Source organism: Micromys minutus (genome assembly GCF_963924665.1).
Source record: "Micromys minutus genome assembly, chromosome: 29".
Taxonomy (NCBI): domain Eukaryota; kingdom Metazoa; phylum Chordata; class Mammalia; order Rodentia; family Muridae; genus Micromys; species Micromys minutus.
The window spans coordinates 25,308,301-25,331,009 of NC_137964.1; the positions used below are offsets into that span (position 1 = coordinate 25,308,301).

At 51.3% G+C, this 22,709-nt stretch overlaps 1 protein-coding gene across 1 annotated transcript; it reads left to right on the forward strand.

Moving 5' to 3' along the window:
- Window positions 1-8,385: 8,385 nt before the first annotated feature.
- RHOF (ras homolog family member F, filopodia associated) lies at window positions 8,386-21,618 on the forward strand (the record flags this gene model as incomplete). The annotated part of the gene is made up of 5 exons (XM_080940441.1): window positions 8,386-8,523; window positions 8,792-8,879; window positions 20,459-20,568; window positions 20,646-20,780; window positions 21,394-21,618. 5 exons carry the CDS (start codon window positions 8,386-8,388, stop codon window positions 21,556-21,558), a joined length of 636 nt encoding a protein of 211 aa, XP_080796567.1. The 3' UTR covers window positions 21,559-21,618.
- Window positions 21,619-22,709: the final 1,091 nt, after the last annotated feature.

Here is a 22,709-nt window from a genome sequence, read left to right on the forward strand (position 1 = left end):
AAAACCTAAGTAAATGACATATTTAATTTTTTTTCCTTTTTTTTTTCCTTGGGTGGGTGGAGTGGAGAGCTTGGAGCTGTCTTAATCTGTATTCTCTTGACTGAACAATAAATTTTTAAATATAGTTTCCTCTATTAAACACTTACGCCTGACCATCTTATTAACTCTGTTTTTAACAAGGTAATGTTTTAAATGTATAGTTGTAGCGAAATGGTAACAATAACAAAAACCTGAGCTGTTGTTACTGTTAAATTTTCTAAAAACCGTTTACATTGTAAGTACCCAATCCATTCTGTGCTTACTGCACTGGGGTTTTCGTGTTACTGTCGCCTGAGATGTCCTGAATTTTCGGAACCTTCATCTGCATGTGTGTTTTTGTCTCTGTCTGATGTAAGTCATTTAAAATGCTTTTAGACCTGTGCTTCTATAAAACTACGATTTTTTAGCTTCAAGCTTTTTGAAAAAATGTTTACAGCAGTAGGTGCTATTCAGATTCCTTCCCAGTAGCTGGTACACTTTCTTTGAAAATCGACCTATTTGAAGAAAAACTGCTGTTTTTCTCGACTTGGGTGTGGGGTGATGGAGGATGAGAGAAAGGAAGACCTTTTGTATCAAAAGACTGAAAGCCGTCACTGAAAACTAGATTAAAACTGGAAAACAAGCCCTAGCCGGTTCAAGCCAAACACCTACGTTTACTCGGTGGTATTTTCTTTGTTGGTTGGGATGGCTGGTGAGCTATTTTGCCTTTTGTTTGATTTGACTGTGTTTTTGCCTTTTGTTTCTTAATGACGATCACACCACTGGTAAATCCAGAGCAGTAAACAGTCCTCAGCGAAGCCGCCTTTTTGCCAGCCCAACCCTGGAAAGTTTGCAGTCGTGGAAGGAGCAGAAATACCATGATTGTAACTTACAAAAAGGTAACAAAAGGACACCATAACCCCAGATTTTCCCCCAACTAAACAACCAAACAACACCCCCTCAAAAAAAAAAACTTATTTTTATAATAATATCTCTCCAAAAACACCGCCCAGCTTTTTCTTCCAGACTTCAGGCACCGGGCTGAGCGGGTAAGTAAAGGAACTAAAATTTAAAAAAAATATTTTTTTAAGTGTCTTTTGCCCCCTTCGAGGAACTCTTGAGCAGGCCATGGGCGGCAGATTGGGAACTGGGGCTTCTTGAGGTTGTTTGGCAGCCGATTGTAGTGGGAGGGTGAGGGGACGAGGACTCTCCAGACCCCCTCTGCCTCTTTTGCCCCAAAGGCGAAGGGAACCTGTCCCCAGTACCCTGGGGCATCCATGGAGCTGCCTGCGCTAGTTCCTTTGGCTCGCCTCGGGTCTGAACCTTGATGGCAGAGAAGAAATTGAAGTGCTTTGGAGATGGAGGGGCTGAAAAAGCGAGGAAACCTTCCCACCCAGTCTATGGTCTCGTTCCCATTTGATTGTGGGGGTTTCTGCACCCGGAAGTCAGCTTTTCGGGGCTCCGGGGCTCGTCTGCTCTTCCAACGAGAAAAAGGACAAAAGGCCGGCGTCCATGTTGGGACCATGACGCAGCATCTCTCCCGCCTGCAGCTCGGCGCTGCTTGTCCTCCGGGCCGCGCTCGCTCCTCCCTCCCAAACACGAGTTTTATTTTCAGGTTTTCGAGCCGAGCCGAGGGCTGGGTCGGGTTGGAGCCAAGGCTGAAGCCGCCCGGCCGTTCAATACAGCTATGGCTAATGGCGGCCCGCTCTCCTCCTTCCTTCCGCCATCCTGCTTTCCCCGGTTGTCGCTGGGAGCCGGGGGGCGAGGGGGGGGGGTGAGCAGTCCCGGGCCCTAAGAGCCTGCAAAGCATGGCGCCCGCGGTCCTGTTGACGGGTCTCGAGGGGGGGCCTTAGGCCTCGGGGGGCGTCGCGCACCATAATCCCCGCACTCGCTCCCCCGCCACCCCTCGGGTGCGGCTCGGTCAGTGGTGGCCGCGGGGGGAGCCGCTGGAGGCGGGTTGAGGACCCCGATCTCCGCTGCAGCCCCGGACTCCCAAGGCCCACACGGGCACGAGGCCTCGCTCTGGCTGCTCTGCTCGCCGTTCTGTCTCTGGAGCCAGCAGTAGCCAAGGGCTAAGGAAGCTGCTCAAGCCTCCCTTTCCTGCCCCCTCGGCTTCAGGAGACCCACCCCGGCCTTCCCCAGCTGTCCTTTGATAGTCGAGCCGGAGGGGCGGATCTCCCCTTTTGTCCCCACTTTGGGTTAAAGGCCCTCGCCGTGGCCGAGTCCCCTCACTTGGACGCCAGGGGCACAGCCTCCAACCCAGTTCTGAGGGTTGGAGGTGTGTTTTGGAAGGGGGGGAGGCTTTGGGCCTGGGAAAGCCGATTGGGGCCTCCCCCTCGGGATCCCCCACCCTCACCCCCCGCCGCGATGGTCCCCCAGGGTAAAGCCTTAGATCCTGGCCTTCCTGGGGGAGGGGATGTGGACTGGGCGGGTCTTTGGAAATGCAGATGAGTCGTCTCCAGCTGCTTGTCTCTCGGGCTGAACTTTAGTGACTCAGCCACCCTCACCCCACCCCCACCCATTCCAAAGTGAGGGCCGCCTTGTCAGCTGGGAAAGGGGGGGGCAGCATTTCTGTGACTCCCTTCTTCTCCAGTAGACCCTGTTGGTTTGCATTTGGCCAATCCATTCTCTTGACCTACAAACTGTGGAACTGCCCTAACAGATCGTCCGAATTTACAGGTCTTGGCCGGAGACCGGAGCAATGTCTGTGTTATCCCCACTGTAGACAATCCTTGCTTCCTCTGGACATCTGGAGCAGGCCTAGTTTGACTTCCCACTAAGGTAGGTAAGAGCCCTTTCCCAAGTTGAGAGAACTGTTTCTGGGGTCTTTGACCCGAGGCCTTCGAAGGGCTGGTTGGGATCCCCAAACCCGCTGGGCTGGTTCTGCAGCCCCTCCCCCACGCTGATGTGGCGGTTGTGTGTGTGAAATGGGCGGCCTGCTGGGTCCATCCAGCCCCGCCTGTCAGTTTCTGCTGTCGGGAGTTTAGGGCGGGCGATTCTCTGCCGAATTTAGCAGCTTACTAGAGCAAGGACTACGAAGTATTTCCCAGTGGTGTGTTTTATGGTGGGTGGGAGGGCCTTGGAAGCTTCTGAAGACAGGGACCGCAGCCAGCCTGGCCAGTGGTGCTTCCGACATTCTTCCTGAACCCCATTGGGGTGACCAAATGAGCCACCTTCTGACGTCTGGCTTGCTGGATAGACAAAGAACCAAAAGACCTGAAGTGTTAGCCAGCTTCCCGAGAGAAAACATTTCCTTGGCTTCTCCTTTTCTTGGATCCCTGCTCTCGACAAGGCCAGGCGTCGCTTGTCTGGTCTCTAGAATGTGACAAAGCTGGACATGAAAAGTAGGCTGGCCCTTTACCTGTCTTTATCTTACATAGTCAATAAGGCCTGCGAGTAGGCTCCGAGCAGGTTCTCCCCAGCTGCACCGGCATCAGAAGCCAGTGCTGGAACCCATTAAACCCGACTGCCTGTTTCCCTTTTAGGCTGCTCATCCAAGAGCTTGCACTTCTTACAGGGTCCCAGATACTGCCAGGTTCCTAGACTCTCCCTAATAGGTTGACACCTGGGACATTGCCTGTCTTGGTCGCTATCATTTGCCTTGCCCTCCTCCCCGGCAGGAAGCTGCGCTGCTGAAATTGGTGTGGCCCTTGATCTCTGCCCCCCTGACCCCCCCCCCCAGTGTGTTTCTCGTTACGTTACTTTGATAAGCCATTTGGCCTCAGGTGCCGCGGATCCTGCTGGCTTCCCCTATTTGGGCCTCAGCTTCCAGCCTCTTGTCTTCCCTTTTCTCCTCACCCCTACGGTGATTGCTGACGTGTGGGTTAGGGAGGCTTCCCTACGTCGTTGTTGGGAGGCAAATTGGTGCCTAATCGGGGATGCTTCATGTCTGGCAGCTGTGGGCTAGATGTGGACCAAGCTGGTGACCTTGGACCAGTGTCTCTTCCCCTCCCCCGGTAAAAAGACCACAATACCTGCTGGCAAAGGTTGGTGGGAGGATTAAGTGAGATTAAGGGGGCCAGACTCCGGCTCTGACCTCACAACCAGTTGGCCTCCATTGTGATAAGCTTTGCTGCTGGGAGTGGCTGCTGGCTGTGCGGGTGGGGGCTGGGCTGTCTCCTGGGCTCCTCCCCGCCAGCCCACTTCCTGAAGCACGTGCTGGAGCCTCCAGGCGAAAGAGAAAGAAAACTGGCTCTGCTTGGAAAGGCAGCCAGCCCTGTTTTTCTGCCAGTGTTGGGAGTCCAGGCTGTTCCGAGCTCAATGGGCTGTTCTGTGGTTGGGTCATGATTTAAGGGCCACCTACCAATGGCCCCAAGAGAAGAAATGTCTCACCCCAGGTTATGAGGCCACCACAGGCAGAGCCTGGACGGGGTTCCAGGTGTCTTGATTTCCAGCCCAGAGCCTGCCCTAAGCCCACGGCACCCCCTTGTCCAGCTGTCTGGGTTATTTTAGGCTCCCTCCCGTGCCAGCTGTCTGCTTTTATCACTGCCAGAGAGCTGTCTGGTAGCAAGGAACCACAATGGTCCCGTGGCTCCTGCTGGTGCAGAGGGCCAGGCACCGAGTCCGTGGGCGAGCAGGCTTTATGCTGGGAAGGCTGAACTCCTCACCCCAATTTAGAAAGGGGACGGGGAAGAGAAGAGCACTTTCCTAAGTCGGTTTCCGTTCGTACTATAGATACCCGGTAAGCCTTCGAATACACTTGATCTACCCCAAGAGCTCAGGTTAGAGTCCTTGGGTCTGGGGTCTTTATCTCCTCCCGCCTCAGACTAATTGATTTAAGTGGCGCTGTCAGCTGTACCCTGGAGGGCCACCGGCTTTTGGGAGCAATTAGGCGCTAAACTGTGATGCGATGTTTGAAAGAGGAAGATGGAAGTGACCAGGCCAACTAGTGACTCTTTCTACTTCAGGCTTTTTCACCTCTTTTCTTTTTTTGGCACCTTTATCTCCTCCTGGGCCGTAGGGTGGGGCAGTTTGTCCTGCTGTTGTTCCTGGCCCTGAGGGGTGCCCCGCCTACTGGTCACCTACAGGGTTTGGGGCGGGGCTGCTTTGGCCTGCTGAGAGAGGGCCACGCCAGCGGAAGGCTTGCCTGAACCGGGAGGTGGCTGGACTAGCTTTACTACACGGATCCCAGTGTCCCCGCCCCTTCCGGCTCCTCCACCTGGCCTGGAGCCAAAGTTTGGAATATGACCTTTTAGACTCTGGAGTGAAGACGGCAACCAAGATGGGTCGGGAAACCCGCCATCTCTGCTTTCCGGGCCCCCAGTGGTTTCTCCCAATTGTTCCGTGCCCTCAGGCAACTTCTTGCCGTGGGGAGCCAGGAGGGGGAAAAAAATTGAACAAAAACCTTTTGAGCTATTACCAAAATTTTTGTTTGATGAAGGCGGGTCTTTCCATGTCCCGGGTTAGTCCTAGTGACAGGTTGGGACCACATGTACACTCCTTTGCACCAGCGTTAGCTCTTTTTCAGCCTGGCTTCCAGAAATGACTTGCCTTCCCATCCTCCGCTGGTTCCCTAGAGCTGTTAGGCAGCTGAGATCTGGAGGGAGACTGCCTAACCAGGTAGATAAGATAGCCGGGCACCCTGGGCTGCCTGGCTTCTCCTCTCTGCTTTATCTTAAGGCTCTAGCTGCAGTCTGTCTTTATCTCCTGCTCTTATTGGTACCATCTGCATTTGGATAGCTCAATAATTGATTTATGGGGCCTCTGAGAAAGGGGAGTGGAGGGTTCAGCCTCCCCCACCCACAGTTTGTACTTTGTCCTGGAAGAGGCATTCTGCTCTGCCCCCCTGGATCTGTGGCTTAAGTTGTACCAGTGACCAGCTGGCAGCTCCCTGAGGGGCTTTTGAAGCAAGACCCGGTGGAAGAAATTTCTTGCTTTCCTGTGCTCTCTGGGAATTCCTGGACTATCAGAGAGTGATCCAGACCACCCCCCACCCAGGACTTCTTGCAGATGAGGGAGTAAGCCACCCTGGGTGGGTGAGTATGTGTATCTCCTCAGCTGGGCTGGCCTGGCCCAGCCTGACCTCTGAGGAGGCTCTCAACAGCAGCTGGCTAGATTCCTGGGTATTTTTAGCTGCATACCCAGCTCCACCATCACCATGAGAGAGCTGAGTCCAAATCTAACACTCTAGGCCTGGTAGTGCTGGGGCTCTGCCAGCCTCCTGCTGAGGTGGGGCTGAGTGGGTAGGCAGGGCTGGAACCGGTGGCAGTGTAGTGCCTGAACCCACCCGAGCCACAACCATTGACTTTTGTCGTCTCCTCTCTGCATACTTGCTCTGTCACCATGGATGGAGCGTGGAGATGCGGGCGTGGGGAGTGTGTAGGAAGCCAGGAGCCCTCTCTTGGTTATATGTAGTAGAACAAGTTCTTTTTCTTAGAAGTGAATTCTCCCCCTGGCAAACACAGCCAGCCAGTCTCCTGGGTCGAGAGCCAAGCCAAAAGACGCCTGAGAGGAGAAACCTGGGGTCCTGCAAAGGTAAGTGGGTCCCAGCTCACTCCAAATCCCCCTCTCTTCCTGTGATTGTTATTCTACAGTGGAGTGGCCTGCTCTACGTCTTCTGTGGAACCTCACCTCTGGCATATCAATGGAAATTGTCCTTTTTTTTTCCCTGCCACTCTCATGGACCACTAAGAGATAGCCTTTCCCTGCCTGGTTTTCACAGGACTCCATTGAGTCCTGTCGTCTCTTTGCAACCCCCCCCCCCCCTTCAATCAGCACTTAGGCCCTCCCTGATTTAGCTGGTTACCTTGACAACCACTTGGGCCTTTCTCCCTCATCACCACTGAAAACCTGAAAAAGGTTTTCCAGCTGCGGTACATTGCCCAGGTTGGGCACCCCTCCAGCTTCTATTGGCTTGCCTTCTGTGCAACTGTACCCAATATAACAAACACAACCTTCCCGGCCCCTCAGCAGTAGTCTCAAAATTGATCTCACTGGTCCATCACACTGCCTCCTCCAGACAGCTCCTCACAGGCAGGAACATGGTTGTTTCTCAATAAACAACTTGCAAAAAGGAACGGATGAATTGCTGAACATTTGTCTATGGGGCCCTTGATCCAGGGACAAGAGGGGCTTCTCCCTAACAGCTGGAGTTTGGTTCGGGTTTCCACCCATTCCCTGTTGCCTTTGGAGTTTCCACGAGCGGTCGCTGCTGCCCCCTGGTGGTGTAGTTGTATATTGCCTCTCCTGGAGGAAAGGGGAGGGGGCGGGGAAAGTAAAATTTTCTTGATGTTTGCTGAGAACTTGAAAATCGGGAATCTGCATTATGAGGCTCAGGACAAGAAGATCCCTGAGCCTTGCCAACACTTCTTTGAAGAAATGAACTCTCACTAGTAGGATCATAACTCATCATCCTCAGGGTCGGCTTCCTGCCACCTGACCACTGGCCTGACTTTGGAAGTGGACCCTCAACACATAGTAACAGGAAAAGAATGGGTCATAGAGACGTGAACCAGCTGTACTGCTAGGACCTGCTTCTGTTACGCTCTTAGTCAAGAGCTATGTGAATGGGGATGAGAGTGGAGTTCCTGGGGTGAAAGATGGGCTAGAAGACACCAGAACACTTCTTGGTGGGGACGGAGCTTATCAATTTCCAAAATTTATGGAAGGGCCAGATATTCTCTACTTGTCACGTTTGTGACATGTCATGTTTAGGGTCGCCCTTCTGAGCCATGTTTTTTTTTTTTTTTAGTCTGCCTAAAAACAGGCTGTTAACCAGAAGTCAGTGCGGAAGGCATTTTCCGGCAGAGGGCGCCATGGCTCCACAGTGCGGGCCAGCAGAATGGGCGGGGAGGGTAGGTGAGCAGAATTCCTGCATTTGCACACTGACGAGGGCCACACACACAACTCGCTTTTTGGCATCATCTCCGGACGACAGCGGCTATAACCTGTGGGAATATAGACTGTGTCAGCCAACTAGCAGCAAGGGCTGGATGCGAACCCGGGTGCTAGGGTACAGCCCGCCAATCAACACATCTCTGTGGGGGTGGGACTGGCCAATCAAAGGGTCCTTGCCAGAAGGCGGAGCCTGCCAACCAAAGGCTGTCCCTATGAAGAGGCAGAGACTACCAAGCAGGGGGTGTGGGGGGTGCAGAGACGCGTGGTGATGGGGATGCGCTGCGCTTGCGGTTCAGCATCCATTTCTTCAGGTTCTTCATTTCCCCTGGGACTGCAAGACAAATACCCAGGGCCCGGACTCCAGCAGAAGGGAATTAAGACAGGGAGGTGAACCTGGGAGGCTGCCTGGCAGAGGCGCCAGCTGCCCGTAGGTGGAGCCTCGTAGCTCTGCCCTGTAGCCCCGCCCCCGCCCTGTAGCTCAACTGGGCTCCAGCCAGCGCGCAGCATCCAGTGCTGCGGGCGCTCCGGGCTATGGACGCCCCCGGTGCTCCGGCCCCAGCCGCCGCCCCCAGCTCGGCGAGGAAGGAGCTGAAGATTGTGATCGTAGGTGACGGCGGCTGCGGCAAGACGTCCCTGCTCATGGTGTACTGCCAAGGCTCATTTCCCGAGGTAAGGTCCCCTTGGTGGCAGGAGGGGTGAGGATGGGCTTGAGACCGCAGGGAACAAGGGGTTTTTCCCCAGACTGGACCCAAGCCTGGATCATGGAATCTCAGATGTCTCCTCCAGGTAGCCCTTTAAGAATCCTTGAGCTCAGTGGGTTGCTAAGTCTGAGATCGTTGGAGTGAGGGTGTTGTTAGTTGTGGGGGGAGGGATATGTCTGGGATTGTAGCCCTCCTTTACACCCCTTAAAAGATCAACCCGACCCCCTCTCTCACAGCACTATGCCCCGTCGGTGTTTGAGAAGTACACGGCTAGTGTGACAGTGGGCAACAAGGAGGTGACCCTGAACCTCTACGACACGGCTGGTGAGTGCACCAGAGCTCAGAGAGTCCCTGTGGTGATCCCCAAGTTTTCCCCTGCCTTCTGGGGTATTTCCTTCCTGACACCCTAACATGCCAGGTCCCTGCATCGTGCTGGCTGGCTGGGAGGTTCTGGAATCCAAAAGGACCTCTGTCATCTCAGCATTAAGTGGAGGTAATAGATTGAGGTGAACTCTGAGCCCCCCACCCCCGAACCCACAGCACTATGTACCGTCCCCCAGCTTTGTTCCTCTCCTGTGGTTCTAGGAAACGTGGGCTGTACTTCTTCCTCCCAGGGTTGCTACCGTCGTCTTTGCTTTGAGTCCCCTGGGGCTTGGATTCCAATGGGCTGTGTTTCTCGGCCCTATAATTTTAGGTTAGTGAGGTCTAGCTCAGAGCTGTGACTGCAGGATTCTGCGTATGGCTGGGCAGGTCAGTGTGTTGGAACCCCAGGGTCCTGTGAATATACCTTTCTTCCAGTATCCCTGGCTTCTGGAGTCCTAGAGTTTCAGTCTATTCTATGTTTTCTTGGTTTTTGTTTGTTTCGTTGTTGTTTTCTGTGAAGAAACAGACAACTTTAGCCAAGACTCTAAAGTCTGGATCCAAAATAAGGCTGCTGCCATCCCCTCAAAGGGGGAACTAATGTTTATCTCCCTGTGGTTCCCTTTGGGATGTCATCAGTCTTTACAGGGTAAAGGTTGGACCAGGTGGAGCCTCACCCAGCTCTGTGACTCAGTATTTAGTGACGAGTGGAACCACGTCATTGAGTGCCCCTTCTCTGCTTGACCATCCTTGCATGTGTGACAGTCGCTGATCTTAGTTGGAGCCCCAATCCAGACACTCTCTCCACCCTTCCTGGAGGTCAGGAGGGAGCTGTCGCCACCTCAGGCCTTTATCTCATTCCTGAAGTGGGCAGGTTCTATGGGAGAGACACCATCCCCTCTGAGTGACCCCGCTGAGGCTCTCCACCCATTCTTGCCTCCAACCCCAGGTGTATAAGGAAGGAATTCCTGAGGCGTGGCCTAGATAGCAGTAAAAGTCTGACTGGAAAACCCACTTTCTTGTGCCTCTTAAGAACCAGGGAGGGGCAGGACCATTGACCACACTTTGGGGCACAGAGGAATGGAGTAGCCACAGGAGAAGCCAGGAAGTCTGGTTTTTTCTCCCTCTATCATCATCCTTTCTTCTCACATCCCAGAGTTGTCCCCCCACCCCTGTCCAGGACACTTCCCCCACCAGACCAGAGCAGAGACCATTTTGGGCATTTTCTGGAGAAAGAAAAGATGCTCAAAGGACATGTCAGGGAGTCCTGTCAGATGAGGGCTCAGGAAGCTGCTACAGGGTGGGAGGATGTTTGTCCCAAGAGGCCGAGGAGGGATGGAGGGGACCCTGGTGCCTGTCGGCAGGAGGCTGTGAGGATCCTGTGGTGGTGTAATGATCTTGTCTATGGCTTTCCGTTACCTGCTTGGAAGCAGACTAAGACTCTGACTTGGTCTCAGTTGTACCACTGAGGGCTTCTGAGCCTCATTTTCCTCACCTCTCCTTAGAGCAAAAAGAGTCAAAAAGAATTAAATCAAATGTCATATACACAGTGCAGGGGCTGGCTCTTGGGCGGCTCAGTACACGCTGTTCTTTAGGCTTCTTTTGTTTTATGCTAGGGCTGGAAACAAGACTCTTGTGCACACTGAGCTGAGCTGCATCGCAGCCCCAGATCTCAGTCTCAGGGCGTCTGCCTGAGACAGGGTCTCTGTTCCTCGGGGCTGGCCTCAAAACATCCCGAGTGGCCTCTGCTGATCCTCCAGCAGCCTGCCTCGGCCTCCTGAGGTATGCACCACCACCCGTGGCTCTGGCCCCAGCTCTTTCTGTAGGGTTCGGAGACTCTAGATAGGCCCTCAAGAGAGTCCTCTGTGACTGGGGAAATTCTAACGGTAGGAGGAAATTCCCTGGCCAGTGAGCAGTATGCTTGTGAGGCTGGGTCATTCCTCCCCTGTGTGCAGTTTGTCAGGAGGAGGCTCTAGAAGTGACTGTGGGGTGAATGAATTCATCAGGGAGATGAGTCAGCTTTACCTGTGGCTGCGTCTTGGGCTAATGTGGGAGAAAATGATGGTCAGTGACTGTCTAGACTAGAAAAAAGGGGAGGCTGAGGGGGGTGAGAGCCATGGCTGAGTTGGAGATGAATCTAGTAAATGCCATAGAACCAGAACTGGGGAGTGAAACCTGCTGTAATCAGAATTACAGGACAGGAGTGACCCCAAAAGTTGAATATTTTCTAAACCCATAATGGAGTATTGACCATGGGCAATGCTAGATCCATGCCCACAGGGCCCATATGAATGGCCTGTCAGAGATACCACAGCCCTTTGGTGAGTACTGGGTGCTCAAGAGGTAGAGGGGGTGGAGCCCCAGCACCCTGACATCTTCAGACAGGAAGCTGCGGTGAGGCCGGAAGGTTCCTGGGCAGAGGGGTGGTGTCATGGTGGGGTTGTTTAGACACCACCCAAAGACTCTCATCTAGTATTGGAGGGACACAGAGGCTTGGGTAGCTGTGAGAGATCCAGTAGGAAAAACGTGGAGGGGGACTGGGGGGCATGAGCTGCGGATCCTAAGTTCAGGCCTGGACTTCCCTGGCTCTTCCTGTCCCTGGAGAGGAAAGGGGGTGGGGTGGGCTAGTATAAGTAGGTCCCTCCCTCCCTTGGCAACTTCCCCTTCTCTTGCTACCAACACCCCATCTCTAAGTAATGCTTTGGTCACAACAGCTCACCCCCTGAAGTGTAAATGACCCTCCATCAGATTTGGGGAGCATAGTGGCCAGTCTTCAGTACAGCTTTAGGACTGAGGAGCCCCATCCTGGAAAAGGAACTCTGTCAAGAGGACGCCCCACTTCGAAGTTAATATGTCAGGTGGGGCGACAGCCTCACTCCCCACCTGCCCCACAGACTGCTAGCTGCCAGGAGAATGGGTGCGACTTCAGGAGCGATCAGGTCCACAACCCCTTACTAGAACCAAGGGCATGCTTAAGGAGATGCCAGCAGCCTCTGTGAACATGGGTATGTGGCTTTTCGTCTTTAGGGTAATAGACCAACCTAGTGGGTGGGAGCCCCTTAAGGGGCTCAAAGATTTAGGGGTTAGATTTGCACCCAAGTCATTAACCTACTCAGAAGGTTCTGGTTCTGTAGGACTCACAATGGCAGTGGTCACACCTCTGCCCAGCCACAAAGTCTTTTTGTTTGACAAATCAGCATAGGACAAATCACCCTCTCCCAGATAAAGAAACTGAGGCTTAGGAAGAAAGGACTCAGGCCCTAGAATGTCCGAGCGCCTCATGCCTGGTCCCTGAATTTCTTGTCTTTTGTTCGTTTGGTTTTTAAATTTATTTATGTATATGAATACACTGTCGCTGTCCTCAGACACACCATAAGAGGGCATCAGATCCCATCACAGATGGTTTTGAGCCACCATGTGGGTGCTGGGAATTGAACTTAGGACCTCTGGAAGAGCATTTGATGCTCTTAAAAATTGAACCATCTCTCCAGCCCTTGTTAGGGGGTTTTTCTGTGTAGCCCTGGCTGTCCTGGAACCCACTCTGTAATGTAGACCAGGCTGGCCTTGAATTCAAAGATCACCTGCCTCTGCCTTTGCCTCCCAGGGCTAGATTAAAGCTAGATCACTGCCCAGCTCAGATTCCTTATCTTTGTGAAAGACCCTCACTGAATCCGAAGAGGCTCCCCCTTTCATGAGACATCCATCTGCCAATGTTTGTCGTCAACCTTGTCAGGGCTGGACTGTTGTCCTGAGTTAGTGGTCTGTTGCTGTAACAAAACAGTTATCCAAAGCAACTTTGTGGGAAGAAAGGGCTGGTTTGATTTACAGTTCTTCCTGGAGGGAAGCCAATGCAGGAACTCCAGACGGAACCTAGCTTAGTGGTTCTCTGTCTTCCTACTACTGCCACCCTCATGTGGTGACCCCCACCATAGTTATTTCACTGCTACTTCATAACTGTAATCTTGCTACCGTTATGAATCGTATCATAGATCTCTGATATGCAGGATATCTGATATGTGAAAGAAAGGGTTGTTTAACCCCTAAAGGCGTGGCACTCACAGGTAGAGAGACACCGACCAAGAGCTGAGAAATTGAAGCAGAGAGCATGGAGGAGCTCTGCTTACTGGTTTTCTCAGCTACTTTTCTTTTTCTTTTAAAAGCTTTATTTATTTAATGTTTATGAGCATCCTGTTGCTGACACACCAGAAGAGGGCATCAGATCCTATTACAGTTGGTTGTGAACCACCACGTGGTTGCTGGGAATTGAACTCAGGACCTCTGGAAGAGCAGTCAATGCTCTTAACCACTGAGCCATCTCTCCAGCCCCTTGGCTACTTTTCTTTTATAACCCAGGACCACCCCCTTGGGGGTGGTACTACCCAAAGTGTGTTTATCCGACCTCCACAATTAGCTATCAAGACAAGGAACCACAGCCATGCCCGCAGGTCAATCTGATGGAGCCAAGTGTCAATTGAGGCTCTTTCTTCTCAGACAAGTTAAATTGACAACTGAGATTAGCCATTATAGGTGAATAGCATGAAACTCTTCTTGCCTTCTGGGGGTAGGCTGAACAATACACACACACACACACACACACACACACACACACACCTCAGTACCTTTTATCACAGAGTCTGACTAGCTGTGGGGGGTAAGTCATTTTAATTGTCTGTATTTTGGCTTCTCTAGCTAGGAGGCAACTAGTACCTAACTTGTATGATTGTATGGAGTGCTAAATTTGGGGGAGGGGGAACAGCTCAGTGATTTGGAGTGTGTACTACGCTTACAGATGACCCCAGCCTGTTCACAGCATCCACGTCCAATGGCTTACAACTGCCTGTAGGTCCAGCTTTAGGAGAGCCAAAACCCCTGGACTCCTGTGGGCACCCACATTCCCAAGTGCAGAGATCGCTTTCCGGATGCACACATTTGTGCAGAATTAAATTTCAGAAAAGCATTTTGGATGGGGTCAGCATTCAGTCAGCATCTCTGTAACTGTCAAGCCTCACTTGCTTTTACAGTTATGGATAAGAAAACTGAATGTGGGGTTCTTTCCTAGTGGAGGCCTTTGAGGGCATGCTGGGTGCTTTTAGAGCAGCTGGGGCAGGCAGCCGACCTTGGCAGTGGGGACAGAGCTATTTGGTACTGTAGTTTACAGAGTGCCCAACTGTGACATTGACAGACTTGCTCTCCTGAGTCACCTTGTGGGTCTTGCTTGGATTAGCACAGGTCAGGAAGTGAAACCCAATGCTGAAGGGCTGTGTGGGCATCGGGCTGGATTTAACTAACCCTAACCCTTAGCTTTATCCTTTTGCTCGCTGCATTTTCATTGTCCTCACCTGAGTTCTAAGACTCGTGCAATGACCCTCTCCCCCTACCTGGGAAGGGAACATGGTCACAAGAATTCTGCAGCATCAGATAGTAAGCCGTATCCCAGAGCAAAAGCAAGAGAGAACTTTTGTTTTGGGACAGACCATTGGGTCGGGGTGGTCAAGAAAGTTTCCTGGAGGAGGTGACATTTCTGCTTAGACCCAGTGGTAAGGAAGGAGAGAGAAGCAGCCAGCTGCAACCTGTCAGGAGAACCTTCTAGAAGAGGAAACAGCCACAGCGGAGCAGAGAACACCCTTAGCCCCCTGTGATGCGACTTCCTCCAACCTCCAGCAACCTGACTCCGCCCCGTTTCCACCCAGATCTCTTGCTTTACTGTAATAGTGGAGTTGTAACTCAGCCCCTACCTCTGCTGCCTGTTGAGTCAAGGCAAGCCAACTCTTAGCCACTATTTCCTGATTGTGCCCTGGGGGCCAGGAATTCTTAAGGAGACAGTAAACAGGTGTATGTCTACTGGAACCTGTCCGGAAACAAACAGATGGGGACACACTTGGAAGTCATGCCGAGAGCGGGGAGGGCCTATCAGGCATGCAGAGGAAGCACCAGCCAGTATCTGGACCTCATTTTACAATTGAAGATGGAAACCTCTAGACAAGTGGTTCTCAACCTGTGGGTCGTGACCCCTTTGGGGGGAGTGAAATGTCCCTTTTACTGAGTGTCACATCAGACATCCTGCATACCGGATGTTCACACCGTGATTCATAACAGCACCAAAATTACAGTCATGAAATAGCAAAGAAAATATATTTATAGGATCACCACAGCCTGAGAAGCTGTATCGAAGGGTCACCGTTAGAAAGGTTGAGAACCCCTGCTCGGGACAAATTTTTTTGGAAGAGAGTGCTTTGTCACACCAGACATCACCCCCACAACTTAGGCCTCTAAAAGATAGGGCCTGTTTTTACCCAGTACAGAATGAGAATTGTTCATTTGTATTAATTCCACTTAGGATGGGGGTGGATGGGAGTTGGCTCCTTGCTCTGTGGCTCTGGGTAAGTTGCTTCTCTTCTGTTAACTGAGCCCTTAGTCCAGGAAATCTGAGCACAGTCATTTTTCAATACTCACGAGGATGGGCTCCAAGACCCTCACCACCACCAATAGTAAAATCCATTGGAGACTCAGATTCGATCCTTACATAAGGTGGTTCGCCATCCTCGGTATGACACATTTTTACATGCCCTTTCTGTTTCCCTGGGCCCCTCATGGTACAATATCAGCACTGTGCAAATAGTTGGTACCTGGACTATTTAGGGAACGGTGACAAGGAGTCTGTATCTGTTCAGTACCGATATGTTTCTATCTGAAGTTGTTTCTCTGCATAAAGGATCCAAAGCTACCAGGTTGAGTATATTTATAATTTTCCCTTTCATGTTAAGTTGTAATTAAGGACATCTATGGGGGGCGGTGTTTGAGACAAGGTGTCTCTGTATGACTCTGGCTGTCCTGGAATTTGATTTGTAGACCAGGCTAGCCTCAAACTCAGAGATCCACCTGCCTCTGGCTCCCAAGTGCTGGGACAAAAAGAATGTGCATTACCTCATATGGCAAGGACATCTTCTTTTTAAAAGAATTATTTTATGCATGTTTACCTACCTGTATGTATGTATGTGTAGTACACGTGTGACAGGTACCCATAGGAGGTCAGAAGAGGAAATCAGATTCTCTGGAACTAGATGGAACAGATGACTGAGCCATGTTAGTACTGGGCACAGAACTTGGGTTCTCTTTGAGAGTGGCAATTACTTATTAATTTTTATTATGTATGTGTGTACGTATATGTATTTGTATGTGAGTATGTGCAAATAAGTCCAAATACCTCTCAAAAGTCTGGAAGACACTGGGCCTCCAGGAGCTGGAGTTACAGGCATGGTAAGTACTCTAACTGTTGAGCCATCTCTCCAGCCCCCCAAAAGAACCCTTAGTGATGAACACTTAAACACTAGGAGCTGGAGAGACGGTTCAGTGGTTAGAGCACTTGCTGCTCTCATAGAGTACCCAGGCTTACATCCCAGCACCCACATGGCAGCTCACAATTTTCTGTAACTCTAATTCCAGGGGATGTGATGCCCTCTAGTGGCCTCTATGGGCACTAAATGTAAATAAATCTCTTTTTAAAAAACATACACTGGGGTTGTAGAGATGTCTCAGCAGTTTAGAGCATTGGATGTTCTTGCAGAGAACCAAGCTTAGGTTTTCATGGTGGCTCACAACCATATGTAATTCTCTTAGTTTCGGGTGATCTAATATATGCCCCAGTATCACACGATGCACGTATATACACGCAGGTAAAACACTCATGCCCACTGTGGTGGTTTGAATGAAAACAGTTCCCTTAGCTCATATTTTTGAATGCTTGGTACCTAACTGTTTAGGAAGGACTAGAAGCTCATGCCAGCCCTGCCTGCAACTTGCAACTTAGCTCCTTGTCCAGCACCACATCTGCCTGTGAGCTTCCAGGCTTCCACTATCATGATATTGGGCTGAACCTCTGAATCTGTAAGCCAGCCCCAACTAAATGCTTTCCTTTCAAAGTCAAGGTGTCTCCTGAAAGCATTAGAATAGTTACTAAGACATACGACATACAGCAATTGCCTCAGGGTGGTGTCATACGCCTTTGCTTCCAGCACTCAGGAGGCAGAGGCAGGCAGATCTCTGTGAGTTTGAGGCCAGTTTATTCTAAATAGTTAGACTCAGGACGGCCAAGACTATATAATGAGACCTTGTCTCAAATATTTTTTTAAAAAAAGGAATGAAGAAGCCACTGGTAGTTGGAAGAAGACAGCATGGGGGCAGGGCCACCAGCAAGCAATACACAGATCCAAGCTGTGTGTGAGGCTCTCTGTAGTGACAGCTACTAGCCCCATGTGACAACTAATCACTGGAAATGTAACTACTAGTACAATCAAGGAACTCAATGTTTTCTTGTTAATTAGTTGACATTCAGATAGTCACATAGGGCTGGAAGCTGCCCTGTTAGATACAGAGGCCTAAGAAGACATTGGAGGTCTGAAAGAAAGACTGTTGGGAGTCATATATAGGATAACATCCTGAGTCAGTGCCCCACTGTCCCACAAATGGTGTCTTCTGTTGTAGTGAGGAGGGAGGCTGTAGAGACCACTTCTCCCGTGTTGAGGGGACTTGGGCAAAAGGACATCATAGGTCGTTTCCCTGGCTCTTACGTGACAGCCCATGCATACACAGATAAACTCCACATTACAGGGATATTGGTTGGTGGCACCCGACAGGGCAGGTTTTATCTTGCCCATGTCCCATGCTGGGTGTTGGAAGGGCTATGTGCCAGGGCTTGGAAGTTGAAGGCAGATGGGTCTAGAGCTCTGGACCAGTCTGGGATACATGAAACATATCTCAGAAAACAATACATGCAGCTAGGCAGCAGTGGCGCGCTCCCAACACTCAGGAGGCAGAGGTAGGGAGAGCTGTATGTTTGAGGCCAGCCAGAGCAAGGGAGTTCCAGGAGAGCCAGGGCTATACGAAAGAAACCGAGTCAAACCCCTCATACATGAATTCACTCACGTGTGCACAAGTGCTGACCTAAAAAAAAAAAAAAAAAAAAAAAACAAATGAGAGAAAGAAAGCCAGACCTGGTGGTTAACTCCAGCATTTTGGGCACAGAGGGAGGAGAGTTAGAGGCCAGCCAAGGCTTACAAAGTGAGACTGTTTTAAAAAAAACAAAACAAAACAAGGAAATGGGCTGAAGAGATGGCTCAGTGGTTAAGAGCACTGGCTGCTCTTCCAGAGGACCCAGGTTCAATTCCCAGCACACACATGACAGTCACAACTGTCTGTAACTTTAATCCCAGGGGACCTGATACCCTCTTCTGACGGCACTGCTTGTATGTGATACACAGACATACATTGAAGCAAACATTCACTTATGAGCATGAGCAGCCAGTGCTCTTAACGGCTGAGCCATTTCAGCAGCCCCATTAAAATTTCTTAAACTAATTAACTAACTAATTAAAACCATTTTTTTTCTTTGTGTAGTCCTGAGTGTTCTGGAACTAGCTCTGTAGACCAGGCAGGTCTCGAACTCACAGAGATCCGCCAGCTTCTGCTTCCCAAGGGGAGTGCTGGCACTAAAGGCTTGTGCCAACCATCACCCACATTCCTGCGCATGAAATAAGTCAATTTTAAAAGTCAGATGCTAGGTATCGAACCTGGGTCTTTTCTGTAAGAGCAGCCAGTGCTCTTAACCACTGAGCCATCTCTTTAGCCCCCCAAATAAGTTCATTAAAAAAAAAGTTGTTTAGATTTACATGTATCAGTGTTTTGCCTGCACCCGTGTGCCTGGTACCCCGCCCCCCGAGATCAGAATAGGGTCAGATCCCCTGAAACTGGAGTAATGGAGAGTTATGGGCTGTTATGTGGGTGCTGGGAACAGAACCTGGGTCCTCTGGAAGAGCAGTCAGTGCTCTTCTGAGCCATCACCCCAACCCCAATAAATCAATTACAACACTACCAAAGAGTGAACGGAAACCTAGTCACTAGGGTTAAGGTTAACAGGTGAACTGGGGGACAGTTTTCTACAATACAGTGGCACTGGTATTCGTGACACTGCAGGACAGGCTTCATGTTCAGGAGGAATTCACCAACATATAATGGGCTCCACTGGGATTTTTTGTTGGGTTTCTTTTACTTGGGTAGATGTGGGAGGATATGGCTTTACTTTGTTTTCTTGATTTTGGGGGTGTTTGTTGCTGTACCAGGTTTTTCATTTGCGTGAGTAGGAAGGGCGAGAGAATTTTTTAAATTTAAAAACGGTTTTAACTAACGAAAAAATACAGTAAAGAATTTCCCAGGTAACTAATAAAAATCTAAAACTCAAAGGAAAATAAAAAGAAAGAAAGAAAAATTGAAAGATGTCCGTGTTCTAGGTGGAGACTCTGGCTCCGCGGGTGACATGTCTGAGTGAAGGTCACATAGCAAGTGAGGAACACAGCTAAGGTTTGAACTTGTGTCTAATCTGGCTTTGGTGCTTAAGACATTAACAGCTGTGTTTTGGTGGAACTGGTTGAGGGTTAAGACCAGGCAGGCGAGAGGGACCTGTGCCTGTACCAAGGAGAGATGAAGAGTGTATATCCTGACTAGAGGGCAGGCACCCAGAAATATGGGGCCAGGGCCGGATGAGGGCCTTCTGAACTTCCATGTCCCTTGTACATGGACATCATGTTGTGCAGAGGTGGCTGAGGATCACCAGTAAGTCCCCAAAGTGCTCCATCCTTACTGGTAATTTTTTTAAAAATACCTCTGCATGGTTACTCTTGGCTGGTATCTGGACTAGGAAAAAAATATTCTGGTGAAATGGGTGGAATCTGAGTTCGGAATGGATCAAGGAATCGGTGTGGCTTCCCGGGATTGACACCAGGACCACCACAAGACAAGGGATGGTTGTGCTGAGGCCCTCTGTTAGGAGAGCTGTGAGGGGAGGTAGTGTGTCTGCAGTTCCTGCTTCAGGGATGGATCGGGCGGGTGAGTGAAACATCCACATGGAAGCTCGGAAGAGTGCCCTGTGTTCTCCCTTGCAGTATCTCCCCTCTGGGACTTTAAAACTCTTGATGAGAAGTTTCCTCCATGATGGTGTATGCTCAGCACGTAGGAGGCAGAGGGAGCGAATGGCCATGTGTTTGAGGCTGGTTTCTAGGTTCTGACTGGACTGGGGCTGAGGAGGGCCGGGTCTGGGACTGTCCTGTGTCCACCCCAGTGGGTGTCAGGTGCAGTTAGGCGCTGACTGCCTGGTGAGATGTGGTCATAAAGGTGTCTGTTCCCACCTCATTAGCATTTGCAAGAATGGGCAAGAGAACTGTCCAATGGCAGCCTCAGAACCAAGGAGGCTGGAACCCAGCACCTGCTTCAGGCCCTGGGGATGTCTGAATGGCACACTCCAGATCTGAGGCTTGACAGGCAGGGTAGCGGATCCATCATTGATAAGATGGCCACGGTGTACAGTTCTTCTGTTTCCGGTCTAGCTGAGCACTGCGTGAGTCTAACCACACACAATTCGTCTCCCCTTCCCCTGTCCCACCCATTTTATCCATGAGCAAACTAGCCCTGAGGTCATCCCACCATCAAAGGCCAGACAGGGACCTCAGGCAGCCAGAGATTCACGCCTCTGACACCCGCTGCCCCGATTTCAGGGCAGGAAGACTATGACCGGCTGAGGCCCCTGTCCTACCAGAACACACACCTCGTTCTCATCTGCTATGATGTCATGAACCCCACCAGTTACGACAACGTCCTCATCAAGGTAATGTCCTGCCTGCCTGAGAGAGGGCTCAGCTTCAGAATGCCCTCTGCCCTGATACCCTGTCTTCTCCCCCTCAGTGGTTCCCTGAAGTCACACATTTCTGCCGAGGGATCCCCATGGTGCTCATTGGCTGCAAGACAGACCTGAGGAAGGACAAGGAGCAATTGCGGAAGCTCCGGGCAGCCCAGCTGGAGCCCATCACCTACACACAGGTGGGCCAGGGTCCCAGCGACTGCAGGGGTTCACGATCCCCCAACGCCATAGCCAGAAAAAACTTAGGCTGTACTCTTCTCAACTGGAGTGTCTTACCAGGATTTTGGGGGAGCTGAAGCAAACAAGGGTCTGAGAATCATCTTAAAAGAGAGAGAGAGAGAGAGAGAGCGAGCGCATGGTGGTGCGGTGCCCACCTTTAATCCCAGCACTCAGCCTGTTCTACAGAGTGAGTTCCAGGCCATCCAGAGCTACATAGTGAGACCCTGGCTAACATAAAGAGGCACGAATAAGAGTGACCAAGGTCTTCACCATCTCAGTCACCTAAGTTGCACCGACAGGAACAGAAACGTGGGCTGCAGATACCCTTAGCCCCATCCTCAGAATTCAGCTCCTCTCTCCACTGAAAGCTGTGGGGAGAAGGGAACAGGTAGAGGGTGGTAAGGGGGCTTCTTCTATCCATCCATACAAATACCAAACTGGCCAGTGCCGGAATAAAGACGGGTCCCCACCCACTCTGGAGAGCCTCTGAAGCTAGCCCCAACCTCTTAAGACTCTGAGGGGTACCAGAAACCCCCCCCATCTAATTAACACTGCTTCTATCCCCAACCCCAGGGCCTGAATGCCTGTGAGCAGATGCGAGGCGCACTCTATCTGGAATGTTCGGCCAAGTTTCGGGAGAACGTGGAAGATGTCTTCAGGGAAGCTGCCAAGGTGGCCCTCAGTGCCCTGAAAAAGGCGCAGAGGCAGAAAAAACACAGGATCTGCCTGCTGCTGTGACCCTGGAGTTGAACTGTCATAGCCAGAGACCCAGGCCCAGGCTCCTCCTGAGGTTCTGCCCCATCACAGCCCTACAGTGTCTTGCATCTGGGGCAGACTCTCAGAACATTCTGGAATGGATGGCCCCTCTGTGAATGAGGGTGCCAGACCCACCAATGTTCCTCTCTCCTGGGACTGACACTTGTTCCAGGCCACAGGGGGTGGGGGGGGGGGTTCTTGTCACAGATCCTCTTTGCCCCAAGCCATGAGTGTCTCCTTTTCCAAACCCAACTCGTGCCTGAAACTCAGAACGGCACTGAGAATTGTGGGTAAACACGGATATGCACCGCTGTTCACGAGAGTCCCGAGCCTGCTGTTTCTGTCACTGTCCCCCTGAGCGCCTGAGATAGGCTCCGCTACATCCTCCAGCTCCTTCCTGCTTCCCCTCAGGAACCTGGGGACCACAGCCTATCAGGAGAACACAGGCATCAAACCGGACATGGGCCTGGCTCCAGCCTCTCCCTTCCTACCACACTGAGGACTTCTGTCTCAGGCTGGTCACAGCCTGGACACATGCTCAGAGAAGAAACAATCTCTCAAGACGTCAAAATATACTCGGACCAGCCAGGCCGCCCAGATCCCTGCTCCAAGTCTAATCTCCAAACCCCGGGCCAACTTCCACCTGCAACTCCTGATGGTCAGAGCTCATCCTACCTTCAGGGGCCTCAGGCAAATGGGCTCTCTCCCTAGATTATGGCCAGGTTTGGGTCACTTAGATAGTCAAGCTTCTCACCACCCCACTCCGTGTCTGCTTCTCCTAAATGTGGAGCTTCATTCCAGAACTGACATGACCAGCCCCGCCCGCACTGGACAGTCTCTCAGAACTAGTCTGCTGACCACCACTGTCAAAATTGCTGATCCTGACACTCTTTCTGGAAGGTCTAGAGTCTGCCTTTCAGAACTGTTCAATACCAGGTAGGTTTGGTGCCTCCAAGATAGAGGCATCATCCGGGAAGAAACCATGGTCCTGGCTGGCCCATCTGCCCCAGCAACACGTGACTTGGCCCCCAGCACCAGATTGCCAAGGAAAAAGATGTCTGGTCCCCTTCCCCAAATGCTCCAAGGCCCTGCTGTCCTCTGTGGAGCCAACCAAGGACCTTTTGTTCTCTCAG